Source organism: Gallus gallus, chromosome 1, assembly GCF_016699485.2.
Source record: "Gallus gallus isolate bGalGal1 chromosome 1, bGalGal1.mat.broiler.GRCg7b, whole genome shotgun sequence".
Taxonomy (NCBI): Eukaryota; Metazoa; Chordata; class Aves; order Galliformes; family Phasianidae; genus Gallus; species Gallus gallus.
Genome location: NC_052532.1, coordinates 55,167,226 through 55,180,943, shown reverse-complemented (window position 1 = coordinate 55,180,943; position 13,718 = coordinate 55,167,226). Strand labels below are relative to the sequence as shown.

At 38.3% G+C, this 13,718-nt stretch overlaps 1 protein-coding gene across 1 annotated transcript in view; it reads right to left on the bottom strand.

The window, feature by feature from the left end:
- Positions 1-13,320, bottom strand: part of THL (tyrosine hydroxylase) — a 33,435-nt gene extending 20,115 nt beyond the window's left edge. The window contains exons 1-6 of the mRNA XM_001235000.5: positions 13,126-13,320; positions 12,079-12,253; positions 9,745-9,833; positions 5,931-5,998; positions 4,625-4,675; positions 1,979-2,124 (exon numbers count right to left, since the gene is read on the bottom strand). Coding sequence (XP_001235001.2) covers positions 1,979-2,124; positions 4,625-4,675; positions 5,931-5,998; positions 9,745-9,833; positions 12,079-12,253; positions 13,126-13,320 — 724 coding nt within the window. The remainder of the gene's footprint in view (positions 1-1,978; positions 2,125-4,624; positions 4,676-5,930; positions 5,999-9,744; positions 9,834-12,078; positions 12,254-13,125) is intronic.
- Positions 13,321-13,718: the final 398 nt, after the last annotated feature.

The window sequence follows — 13,718 nt, the reverse complement described above, 5'->3', positions numbered from 1 at the left end:
AAAAATTTTCTGCATAGTGAAACAATTGTATTAGTCATTAAAAATAAAGAGAAATCAATTCAAAGCCTCCAAGCATCCTAAATATCTTTCTGACTCTTAAATGTCTTTATCTGTAAACATAATGCATTCTACCAACTCTGTTCTGTCTCTGCTTAGTGTTTCATAACGTCTTAAGGCTAAACAGTAGATTTTATCTACATTTTAAGGAAAGTAGAACCAGCACTCCAGAGAGCCATTCTTTCCATTTTGCTTGGACGCCCATGCCAGGATGGAATAAAATGCCTCTGATGTGCCTGGTTCTCATTCCCAGTCAAATAAGTAATTTGGACAGTTAGCTTACACTAGCCATGCTCTTTTTGAAGTAGTTAAGCTTAAGCTCCCTGCGAATATTATCTCAAATGTTACTAGAAGAATTTTTAGAACGACCATTTTTACTGTCTTTTATTTTTTTATTTCTAGGAGAGTTTGCAAAGCATGGAGAAATTTTAGAACAAGAGCCTACAAAATAACTGTGAACAGGTCCAGACTCCATGCAATCTAATCCTGTCAACAACGTGAACAAGAGAAATAGTGCTATGACAGGATATTCTTATGTTGTCCTAAACTCTCACTTTGTAGTCAGCTGATTCTATTACAGAGTATTGAATATCTGTGGTAATCAGATCAGTATCACATGATTTCTGGAGCTCTCTGCTGTCAACTACTGTGCAAATGAAACAAGATGAGATAAACTACTTCATGAGAAAAATATTTATAAGCCCAGAGAGGAAAAATAAATGAGAAAATACAGAAGAGAATATGTAATACACATGAAAATTCCTACAACTGGTTGTGATGGTGCTGGCATGTTCATGAGAGATGCAATGCATAAGCCAACCCTCCACTCTCTTACACTAAAGGCGCAATAAAATATTTATCATCTGATAATTTAACTTTAATAAAATTGGCAGTGTCTTGGAAACAGAAAGCTTAACTAAGTTTACTAGCTTCACCTACTGATACATGGAACAGGTCACTTTATTCCATGAATACTAGATTTAAATGGAATTTATGTAAAGTTGAGCCAAAGTTTTTATTTATTTGTTTTGGCATAGTGAGCAGCTGTCCTCTACTCTCTAACACATCTGCTTGTCACTCAGGATGAACAAGGAGGTTTCAAAGACAACCTTTCTTTAGTTAATTTTGATAGCAGTGGTATATCAGCTGACTGACACATCTGATTGGACAGGAGAATGTATTCATCATGTGGCTTAATAATAGTACTGCAGGCTCTCTTTCTTATAAGATCAAGTCCAACCATCAACCCATCAGTACCATGCCCACTAACCATGTCCCTAATATGCCACATTTGCACTTTTCTTGGAAACCTCCAGATACAGTGACTCCACTACCTCCCTGGGCAGCCTGTGTCAGGGCAGCACCACTCTTTCTGAGAAGAAACTGTTCCTAATATCCAACCTGACTCTCCTCTGATGCAACTTAAGGCTATTCCCTCTTGTATTGTTGTTACCTGGAAGAAGAGGCTGATTCCCACCTCACCACAACCTCCTTTCAAGTCTTTGTAGAGAGTGATAAGGTCTCCCTTGAGCCTTCTCTTCTCCCGACTGAACAACCTCAGCGGCTCCTCATAAGACTTGTGCTCCAGACTCTATACAGTTCCTTTTACTTTCTCTGGACATAGTCCACAGCCTCAGTGTTTTTCTTGCCACAAGGGACCCAAAACTGAACATAGTCCTCAAGGTGTGTCCTCACCAGTGCTGAATACAGAGGGATGATCATCTCCCTCATCCTGTCGACTACACTATTTCTGACACAAGCCAGAGTGCCACTGGTCTTCTTGGCCACCTGGGCACACTGCTGGCTCATGTTCAGCTGGCAGTTAGCTAACACTCCCAGATCCTTCTCCTCCATGCAGCTTTCCAGCTACCACCAAATATCCAGGAAACCATAGAACAAGTCATGGTTCAAAATGACTGGCCTTTTAGAAATCTGGACACATCCTGAAGTTGAGGTATGTTGTCCTCTTGGTAGCCACAGTATTTCTCCAGCTGCTGGAAAGCATCCAAATATTGTGTACAGGCATGAGTAGGGTAGAGGCTTCTCAGCTTCCTGTAGACTTCTCTCCTGGAAAGCAAGAGTTATGTAGTGTGTCCCACCTCATTAATTAAATACCTAAAGAAGCATAACCCTCAAGCTTAGGTGACAGTCTAAAAACTAATACAAAACTAACAAGTAGTAACAGGATGGAAAAAACTAACAAACAAAAAAAAAAACCCTTATAGAAATGGTTATTTTTGCTTAGACATAGCCCTAGGGTGTTAACAATTTTTATAAACCTTGTTTTATGAAAATTGAGATCATTCTTGGAAATACTGGCTATGGAAAATGACCTTTTGTTGTTTTTGTATTGTTGTTTTTTGTGCGTGTGTGTGGTGCTATTGTTGCTATGGAGGTGATAGCCAGTCCCTGTAATGTCTCTGTCCATTTGAATGGATGTCTTACACAGTGTGGGAGTAATGAATCAGAATGAAGGGGGAAGGAAAAAAAAAAACACAACAAAAATCTCAAAACTTAGGAGGAATAAAAATAAAAGAACAGAGGGAAACAGTGGCTGCTGTCACTATTGCAAAAGCTGCAGGAGACTGGGCCATTTTGATGGAAGAATTAGGAAAAAATGAGGATAACTAGAGTTCAAATGTTGCCTCAGCTTATTCCCCCCAGACAACTACTGACTTCAGTGGGATTGCATAGGATCTGAACTTGTACACAGTTCCACCCTGGACTGGAGTTTAGAGAGGGCAGAACTGTTTACACTGCTGCACATATGGTCCCTCTTATCAAAGCATCACTCTACTGTTTGTCCAAATATTGACTACCACAGAAACATAGAGAGTCTCAGAGAGCAGTGATGAATTGTCCTAAGTCAAGCATCCATTCTAAGTACCACTGAGGAAATCATCTAAGTTCTCACAAAAGTCAAAAGAGAGTAGCAGACAATTCCAGGGTGCAGTTTAGCTTGCCCTAATGTAGTGCCTCAAATAGATGTGATGCCTCATCACATGGAGGTGCTAGTTTGATTGTAAAGGATCCTTGATCATGAAAACTGAAAGTAGAATTAAAAAATTACTGAACTCCATCCTTTCTATTTCTAAAATAATCACATTGTGTTCTGCATCACTTGTCTCCACAAAGGACCAAGATGACTTCAAGGTCATCTGGTCCAGAGATGGGAAGAGAAAGACAATATCCACATTTTACATAAATTTCCTTATTGATTTGGATAAAAAGTGGTACTATTAAGATTTTTTATGAAGATGTGACAGGTGTACCCCCATAATTTTGTCCTAGATTCTCCCTTTTTCTTGTCATATCTTTTGCCCCCAAGAAGTCTTGTATGATTACTCAGTTTCAGGGTCTTCCACAGCCTGCTGCTTAAAAACAGAAACTCAGCTCATCTGCCCCCTTTTTTTTCTGAAAGTCATATTTCTGCACTTCATTAGTTTTCATTTTTATAACCACATTGCTACAAACTGAAGGCATCCAGCAACTCTTCAGAGAGAATTCGCTTCAGGAGAATTTAGTCTGTGCTACAAATTTCCCATTTGATTGCACTGTTCTCAATTACATTTTGTTGTTCCATTATTACTTGACCTCAGGTCACAGCCCCGGGGAGCTGTGATAACCATTGGGAGGTCTAATTTTGGAAACAGTTTCACAAGACAAGACAACCTAGATGGCTGGGTCTTGCTTTTTGAGGAAATAGGCAGGTACTACTGTAAAAGTCTATTCTGTTACCACAGTGGGACTAATTCCAGGTGGAGAACTGGAATGACAGAGTTTAGGGAAAAAAAAAAAAAAAAAAAAAGGAACACAGATTAAATTTTCTTAAATATGAGTTTCCCACACAATACACCATGCCAAGATTTCTGGCTAGTGGTAGCAATCGTGAGCATGGCACTGGCCAGCAATCCTTAACAATTGGAAGATTTTATAAAAACCTATTAGAGCTTAATAATAATAATATGACTGCCTGGCTGAGTTGGATTCAAGTTCTCTGTGTGATTACGGGCAACACCCTTCTAGCTTTCTGTGGTATGGTAAATCTTATTTAAAATAAAATAGTCACTGAAAAAGATGGGAAGTCCCTTTGGTTGAGGTCCTGGAATGAGACATCTAGTATATGTATTTAATACCTGACACTGACATAAGATTCCTATATAATTTGAGCAAATGACTTAAACTCTCACTTTTTCAGTTCCTCAGCATTCTTCTTTTTCTCCACCTTTGGGCTGTCTTTCCATTTAAATTGCAAACTGAACAAAGACTGTTATGCGCACATAGCACCTTTCCCAAGTTTAAGATATTCTACTATAGGCTCCAGGTGTTTTGTGGCTTCTGATATCTTGATGTAATGGTCTAGCAGTGAGATGGTCAGGACAATGCATTTTCCTCTAGAAAGTGGATAGTTAGTTTTAGCTCTGAGAATGGCTTTCTGTGAAACAAATGACCAAAAGAAAATACTTTACTATGAAGTAAAATCTGAAGTTTCAGAGTAACTGCCTCACATTGCCAGTCCTTTGTGGTACTGTAGTGAAATGGTGCAGAGTATAAGTGACAAACTCACCAAGTTGCAGTCTCCTGTGCTGTGTACTCGATGTTAGGCAAAGGGTCCCCACTGTAAAGAAGAGAGGAAGTAATGCATGTTTCTAAAGCAAGATTCAAATTCAACTTAGAGAATTTCTTTCTTTGCCTGCACAATGAATGTTTGCTGTAATTAATATAGAAATAGCAAATAGTATTTAATTAATCACTTATTTGTCTAGGTAGATTCTTACGTGTGTATTTTCTCCTCTGTTAAATCTGGGAAGAAAACAGAGGGATGTGTTAAGAAAGAGAGCCATGTTCTGCTTGGCAGAAGAAAGAAGAGGCATTCAGGCTTAACTTTACCTCTGCTGAATGCAATCTAGCCATCATACACTACGTGTCTGCATGATCTGTCTCTGGAAGACATGATCAGCACAGTATCGTCATCAAACTCATCAGCACAGAGTTGCTCAGGCACACAGTTATGGTTGCCACTAATTTCTCTGATAGATGGCCTTATCTTCCTCACTGTCACTTCTCCAATAGCTCTGAGTCAGTTAATTCTATGCTTTTGTGATGTTTTATGATGAACTATGTATAGCATGTAGTGGCACTGAGAAAACAATAGTCAAATAGAATTCTAATTTGGGAGATCTTACCATTGCTTGGACTCCATGAGACTGGTAATCCACAACCTGTTCTAACCACCTGGTTATCTCCCCCAGACAGCAGTGTGATTCTAATGAAGTTTTATGCAGAAAGACAGTAACATTTTCAATCATACACGAGACATGAAAGTTTTTTAGGCTTTTCTGTCTTCCTATTAGAAAAGACTGTAGTTTCAATAGCACTGCTCCAATTAGGGAAAATTTAGTTGGGTATTTTAATATGTATGGGCATAGACTTTTTGACAAACAAATAATAAAAACAGTAGATTTTCTTTTCTTTGTCAAAAATACATTCTAAAATCTTGCCAAGGAATGTCATAAACATTGTTCTTTGTAGTTTCTTGAAAAAGATCAACTTCAGATTAGGAACTTGTCCTAAAAGAAGCCACAAAGTTGAAAAGAAAGACCCATATGGAGGAATTACCTCTGATAAGACACTCAGTGAGATGTAAATTCAACCTCATGACTTTATTTAAGTTTATTTAAGATATATTTGCTGTGTTGTGAGAAAAGTCTATTTTGTATGAAAGTAAGTGTTCTGTTTCTAGATTCTGTTTTCTATTAGATAACCTCATAGATTCATGGACAAAATACTAAGTCTCTGGTATTTCCTCCACATGACAATATCTGAAAGTACACATTGAAAGATAAGCGTCTCTTCAGCAGCCTTATACTTACACTCTGTAATTATAGGCAAGGTCAGCAAAGTATGCCCTCCTTTTCCTGTACTCCAGGTCACTGTATCCCTGAGTTGGAACATAATTAAAATAAATAAATAAGGAAAGGAAGGAAGGAAGGAAGGAAGGAAGGAAGGAAGGAAGGAAGGAAGGAAGGAAGGAAGGAAGGAAGGAAGGAAGGAAGGAAGGAAGGAAGGAAGGAAGGAAGGAAGGAAGGAAGGAATAAAGACCCTTTAAATGAAGAGATATTTCAGAGCATGAATAAATTCTCTGGCAGAAGCATTCAAAACAACTAGGCCTCATTTAAGCTGTATTCTCTGAGGCAATGAATCTTGATCCTTTTGAACAAGGCAAGACAAAGTCTGCACTTTTGTCTTTGTGACAGAGAAGAAAGTAACATGGCTTGGTGGAAATGTTTTGGAGTTGTTCATAAACACTACATCACAGACCATTAAACTTCCAGTCAAATTTAAATGAAAATCATGCTAAAAATATAATTGAATTAGAGGTGGCTAGTCTCTTCTGCTGGAAAGGAATTGAATCTCTGAGTCATTACACTTCTTTGCTAAGCACAAAAGCTGCAGCATTGGAGAGTGATGAACATAACAGTACCAAGCCTAGTATCATCTTGCCAGATAAAGCACAATACACCTGAACAGTGGGAAAAGAAGGAGTCCTCACTGTCTAGAAATCACTGGAACCACCACTTAATGTGTAAAAAAATATGTGCATTCAGCAGAATCTCCTCATGCTCATTTATTGCCATATTATAATAAAGATACATTCAGAGGTGTCAGTTCAAAAGTGCAGTTTACATATTAAATATGGAAATTTACATTTTTTCCTTCTCAGTGTTTTCTAGAAGTCTAGCTTCAAGCAGGGTTCTCCAGATATTAAATACGAAAAAACATGTGGAATCAAGTTCCTTTGAATTTTACATCATCCATAACAGGAATAATATCTGAAATCTGGCACGTTACTAATATAACTCATAAAGCGGTGTTGATCAGCATCACTGTACAAATATTTATTATTCTCAAATATGAACTTTCTGGAACCATTTTGCCTTCTACAAGCCAATTTTCTCCCTTAGGTTTATTCACATAATTTTCAGTGTAGCAATAATAGCAGTAGTACAACAGTTAATCAGTATTGTGTGCATGAATCTAAGGAAAGAACTGGATCCCAAGAGCATGTTTATTTTTTTTCGTGTGTTATGGATAATATGGTCATTCAGATGCCACCTTTGCTTGTCAGTAGATGTAATGGGCCCATGTAAAACACATCATAAAGCCACTGGACCAGGCTCTTCTTGGTGTTAGAACCTTTTCATCTTTGTCCCTGCAGCAGGGATCTCCCCAAGGAAGCACAACAGTTCATAATCAGTGTCAGGGTGCCCCAGCAACTGATTTCATAGTATCATTTGTTTCCTTTTTCAGCTCTCAAGGAAACAGTAAAGGACAAAGTGTTGAGATTGATAGTCTAAGCTACCTATTTGGTAGTAAATGTATACACAAAATTTCTGCTGAGCCAGCTGTATACATTATCATGTTTTAATAGCTTCCACCAGCCTGCCCACACTGAACCATGCTCAGGAACACAGTAAGCAAGGCTGATGTGTGCTCCTTCCTGCAAGAGAAAAATGGTTTCCAGTGCCTGAACTAACTTCCTTCAAGTTTAGACATTTTTACATTGCACTGCATTCTGCAGCATCAATTTATTCCCACTCAGTACCTCAGTAACTCTACACTGCTAATGCTTTCTTTCACTCTATTCAGAACTCACAGATTCTATTTAGCAAAATAGAAGAGGAACTTAGTCCTATTCAAATAATTCCCAATATGTATTCATTAGTCTCATGAGAAAAAAACACCTCAGAGTCAGCTCAGGAAAAACATAGGGAAATACTTGGAATGTTTCTATCAGAAAGGCACAAGGAAGAATGATAGACAGAGTCATAGAATATCCTGAGTTGGGTGGGATGCACGTGGATCATCTTGAATCCAACTTTATGTTGATGTCCTGGTTGAGGATGAAATCTCTTCCAAGAGATTTCTAGTTTAACAAATCACTATCAAAAATAGAATAGAGACCTGAATTATTTTTATATTTTTTTCCATACAGAGATGTACAGTCAGGAAATGGCCCTTCAGATCCCCTTAGCCGTCTGTACAGAATTCATATCTCACTATGCTATATCTGGAAACCATTCATATTCTTTTCCCAGTACTTTGTCTTAGAATTATCATCAGTGCATTAGGAGTCTGCAGTGCATTTTTCCCTTCCTACTCTGTATTTTTTAGATATTAGAATCGTAGAATCATAGAATATTCCAAGTTGGAAGGGACTTACGAGGATCATCAAGTCCAACTCCTACATTTTCCTTTGTCCTTTTCATAAGAGGTGTTTTAAATGAAGTTCTGATAACCTCCAGCTCCTGCTCACTTGGCACAGTAACACTGTGAGCAGCAGGGAGGTGTCTGCAGAATTCTGCCTCCTGTTTCTTTCATAAGAAATCATCATAGGATCTCTCCTAGTTTTCAGTTATCCCACCTACCTGCTGTACAGGGCTACCAATGAGTATGCTGGGAGCCTGCACCATCCCTCCACAGATTTTGGTATTGTGAGAAAGTCCCCAGAACAAAACGGAAATCACAGATGTAAAAAACACCCAGCAAGTTTTAAAACAGCGAGAAATTCTACTGAACCCTTACCTCGTGGGAAGAAAAATAAACCATCACAAAATGAGGATTAAAAATAATAATAATAATAATAAAGATATGCTGGAATCTGGTTGCCCTTCAGCTATCATAGCTCCCACTCTCACCCCACTTACCTCAAGCATTGAACCAAGTGAAGCAGAGCCTGGAACCATGCAGAGATATTACAGGGCTGAGTACGTACACAAAACTGTTAGGAATAAAGTGCTGTTTGTGGCCCACCCATAACACCGATAACAAATATCTACTGCCTGAATCCAAAGGAAAGCCCATCACAATCATTCTAACAATATTTTGCAGATAGAAAATTATCAGTAAATACTGTCAAAATTCTGGCTTCAGAAACCTTGGGAAAAGATAAATACAAATAAGAATTATAGTATTTGAAACTTGTTTCCAATTTAAATTTTACCTGTTCATTTTAGTGGAAATCACTAGATATTTTGAGATTCTTCAATCACATTTAAACCTTAGTTCCAGTATCATGCCCATGAATCTCTGCTGCCATATATCTGATTTATTTGTTGTCTAAACAATGTATTCAAGTTCAGGCACCATACTTGTCTCTGTGGGTTCTGACAGTCTGGTATATATTAGTGTCTAGCATTCATTATTGTCCACTGTACATCTACACTTGAATGAGATTTCTGGCATATACAAATTTAGAAACAGAGACATGAAGTGTTTGAAAAGTAAAAACATGGGAAATACAAAATGCGGTAGGCTGAGAAACTTGAAAGCTAGATGGACCGACTAGTAGAAAGTGGGTATACCTCAAAGAAAATAGGGGTAAAATAATAAAATAGAGGTTTTTATTTTAACTAAACAAAGAAATGAAAACACAAGCTAAAGACTACATTAAATTGAAATGATGTTAATCATGTTTACCTTGGTGAATCAAGGCCCATAAACTTTTCTCATTAACTTATTCATTCTGCAATCCCTAACTTCACTGAATATCAGCCTTTATCTGGCTCTTCTTTGCTTTTTTTTCCAAAGTATTCTGTTATTACTGAAATTCTCCTGAAGAAAAAGAAAAAATCCCTATAGAAAGTTCCCTTTTGGAAAACAAACCAACTGTGACCTCAAACTTACAGGGTGACCATGGTCAAAACTGGGTTCGTACGTGGTGATCAGATGGTGACATTTGTCTAGATCTTGAATTTTTCTGGGGAACCAGAGCACTGTAGAGAAAGTAGTAAGAATTAAATGAAATAGGATCAAATAATTTGAAAAAGACATAAAAAGCAGAAGCCATGTGAATGATTACAAATTTTCTTTTCATCATTGAATATATAAATATTCATAACTGTGCATCACCATACATCAGTAACCGAGTTTCAGTTTGCTGACCAAGCTGTAGGACTGGTTGAAAAATTATCTGAAACTAACTTGAAAGGATAAACTATCAGTTTTAATTAGGAGAATTAATCTTTAAAGTAAAAAAATATTTCATCTTAGACTAAATGAGATGTTGTGTTTGAAACAGTACAACAAATTTTGTTCTACGCTTTGGATTTCAAAAATATTTTTATTTTGTCTAAACAGTATTCTTAAATTTTCATACTGTTAAAAGTGAGAACAGCAATTTAAAAGAAAAATGTGAACTTTCTCAAAACAAAACAGGCCAAGCATGTTGATTTTTTTTCTTTCTATCTCTTCCCTCTCCCCCCCCCTCCCCCTCCTGGAATATAAATAAAGCATTAGCTGAATTTCCAACAGTTTCCTTCCCTTGAAGTGAGGAACTTCTCTGGTGACTAAAAGAATATTTGTACAGTACTAATTTTAATTTAAATCCCAGCATTTATAATTAATTACTTTTAAAACCACAGAAGAAATACAAAGTTAATGCTGTCTTCTGAGATCAGACTGATGCTGAAGCCACACTCTGTCATTGCATCTGAGAAAAGGACCTTTAGGAGTCATCTGAATCTGATACTTGATAAGAGGAGATCGGGCATCTATGTACTGAATGGCAAATCCAGCTTTAGCCCTATTAAATTATATCCAAGCTCTAAAGTATAAGGCTGGAAAAGCACATCAACTTTGGGAAATTTCAGTTCTTTCCTGCAATTGTAGCCAATGCTGCAATAAGAAGGGAGAAATACAAGTCTGACAGATGTCTTACATCACCGCTTTTTTTTATTTATTTTCTCAATCTTTTAACAGACCATGCTAAACACAGGTCCTAGTTCCAGCACATCTAAAATGAAAAATTTCTTCTGAGCACAAATCTCTCAGCTACCAAGGAAATCCTAAAGAAACACTCCTTCAGCTCCAAAGCTAACTTGGCTCTTCACCTGCCCTGATGGCAGCAATATCCTTTTGATACTCCTGCAGTCCCTGATGACAGTTTGGTTTGGACTGCCTCTTATCACTAGCCTGAAGGTGAATTTCAAGAAACACCCAAAGGTATCCAAACAGAACTGTATTAGCTATAAGGTCCCTGAGGACTGCTGCCTGGCTTTGGCAAGTATAGGAAGCCTGAAGGCAAATTCATATTCAGAGAATCATGAGTCGATCTATCTCTCTCATCTACCAGGGACATTTCTGGCATCCCAGGATTGTGTGAAAAGTCTCTAATAGTTTTCTGTACTCATCCATTTCCTATCTGCCTGTAAACAGGACAAAGAGCAGTCTATCTCTGGCAAATACACTTTCTATCCTGCTATGGTAATTCGACTGGCTATCAGCAGAGTAGCCACTTGCAGCATTTTACAAGAAGCTCATCCCCTGCTTCTACCAGTCAGACCACTACCTGAAGACCTTCTGCTTCATCCTCTCTCCCTTTTACATTCTGGAAGCTTTTTCCAGCTAATTGCATTTAGCTCTTTTCAGCGGAAGAGCAATCTGACTTGAGAGAGTCCTACTGGAGCCAAATGGCAGCAGCCAGGGCACAGTAAACAGACATCTACAGCTCTTTTTTTAGCAAAACCAACACTATACACTACAAGCAAAAGAAACATTCAGACTCTCTGCTGTATTACTACATTCCCAGCAAGTGTCTGTGTTCACTCTTCAGAGCCTCATAGCAGTCAGTTCTCTTCCAGGCTCTCAGTTCTCAGTCCACAGGTTTCCCGTCATTGAAGAGTTTCCAGTTTCTCCTGAGCTTCTTATTTTGCTGCCCTTTCCTTCTCATTTCCCTCTTTTTAGAACACTCTTCTCATCTCTGTTCCATTGACAATGCCAAAATGCCTCCCTTTTCACACCAGTGGGAATGATACCAGGGAAACGAGTCACACATGTTTAAAAAAAAAAAAAAAGTGAATGCATGCTCACTTGCTTTCCAGTCTAATTAAATTATTATTATTGAGCTAAAGGTAATTAAAAAAAAAAAAAAAAAAAAAAAAAAAACAGAAAATGAACTACCAACAAAAACCTACTCCAAATACAAATAAAATAGCAGTAGCATATGCATGTGTTTCTTACCTTTCTCTTCTTTGCCAATTTTCACATCCTCTGTTATTCTCTTTAAGGAGGTGATAAGGTGACTAATATCAGCACTATGAGCTTCACATTCAACAAAGACATCAAAATCATCGGCAGAGTTCTTGAGCTTTTTGATTCTCCTGGTTTCAAAGTGATGGACCTCAGTTTCAAACATCTGCAAGAGCTAGATGTTAATATGATGAAGCTTTTCCAAAAAATCAAAAGATCTAAGCAAGAAGTACGTGTTAAGCAATGAAGCCTACTAATGCCAGTTTAGAAGGAAGGTACAGGCAGAGCTGGAGTAAACACAGTAGAATTAGGTAGAAGGAGACAGAGATGAAAGATGAGATATTGTTGATTGCTGCATTTCATCTGTGCAGAAATAACAAATGAGTGTAACTCACAAGAGCCAGCAGAATGGAAGCAGATCTATTGATGTGTAATTGCACCATAATCATTAAATAACTGCAAATAATTAAAAATAAGTAACAAACACAATGCTTTAATTTTGGGTTATTCATTTTCTCAGATAAGAGTGAGCACTTTGTAGGGATGGTTCGTGCTCTTAGAATACATAATGCCTCTGTGGTTTGCAGCTCTTGTATTTTCTCTTTCCTGTCAAATACGCTGAAAAAAAAATCATTGGCTCCTAACATCCCCACATTTAAGTACTTCAAATGTTTCCCTGTTATTCAGTCATAGTTGACCACCACAACTGACAGAAAGAAGAAACAGACCAGTATCTGCTCTTGCATAAAATTATGATTCTTGTAAATAACTGTCTAGCTGCTTCCTCCATTCAGAAAATTTTCCTTATCCATCTAGAGAGATCAGTCAAGCTCCCTGAGCAGCTGTAGCACAACAGGAGCAAGAAGGAAGGAGTAAGGCAGGTGGAGATATAGGTCAAGAGCACACACAAGGAGAAAGAGAAATGTGAGAGAGAGGGAGATGCAGAATGGGAGAGGTGGAGGCAATAGGGACAGTAGTGGAGGAATAGTGGACAGTCAGTGGAGGAAGGGAATAAGAGGTGAAGAGTGGATTCTGTACCTCAAAAACTCTAGCTGCTTTAGAGAGCTCAGTCTTCTTTACATTACAGAGGGTGAAGATCAATACGAGAGTGGCATTGTCATCCTCCTTGCTGGAATCGAGACTACCTTGCCTGTTCACGGACTCTGTGCTACAAATCTTCTCCTTACTGGTCTCTTGCATTTGGCCTGAGATCACTCCAAAGTAAGTCTTCATTGGGAGCCAAGGGAGTGAATTGTGGCTGTGAGATGTCCAATGGAAACTGCCTGAGGATGTGAGTGCTTCTCCCAAAGTAATGGCCAGGGATTGTGATGGAACTGGAGATGCAGTGGATCTATGTAGATAGTGGGTTAGATATAGGGTCACTTATATCAACCATGCCAGACACATCAAGGGAAACCACCTACGTAGGATATGCGCAAGAACCCAAGATAACCCCCCTCTTCTGGGTAACTTCAAAGTGGGGCCCACCCACTCTGTTTGAAGGTGTCTGCAAGCCATTCACCCCTAGAGAGGGGTTCCTTTGTTGATAGACAATTTGCCTGAGTACTATTTACATCTCCCAGTCTGGACTATCATCCACCCAGGAAATCAATAGTCTCTTCTCCCACTTC